This window comes from Penaeus monodon, chromosome 34 (assembly GCF_015228065.2).
Source record: "Penaeus monodon isolate SGIC_2016 chromosome 34, NSTDA_Pmon_1, whole genome shotgun sequence".
Lineage (NCBI taxonomy): Eukaryota > Metazoa > Arthropoda > Malacostraca > Decapoda > Penaeidae > Penaeus > Penaeus monodon.
In genome coordinates, this window is record NC_051419.1 from 8041742 (window position 1) to 8041993 (window position 252).

At 60.7% G+C, this 252-nt stretch overlaps 1 protein-coding gene across 1 annotated transcript in view; it reads left to right on the forward strand.

The window, feature by feature from the left end:
- Window positions 1-252, forward strand: part of LOC119594562 (cytochrome P450 2L1-like) — a gene marked incomplete at its 5' end in the record, with an annotated part of 8962 nt that overhangs the window by 3693 nt on the left and 5017 nt on the right. Inside the window, 1 exon segment of the mRNA XM_037943595.1 lies at window positions 10-228. Within this exon segment, the coding sequence (XP_037799523.1) occupies window positions 10-228 (219 nt within the window).

Below are 252 nucleotides of genomic sequence, written 5' to 3' on the forward strand. Positions count from 1 at the left end.
TCTTCGAAGGTCTCATCAACACTGAGGGCCTGCTCTGGCAAAACAACCGTCGGTTTGCCCTCCGCCACCTGCGGGACCTGGGCATGGGCAAGACCCGCCTGGAGGAGGCCATCCAGCACGAGGCCGTGTGTCTGGTCGAGGACTTCGCGAGGCACGCGGGCCGGCCGGCTCCGCTGCCTTGGTCCATCAACGTGGCGGTCCTCAATGTCATCTGGCAGATGGTTGCGAGTAATGCAAAGATTCTTCATATTT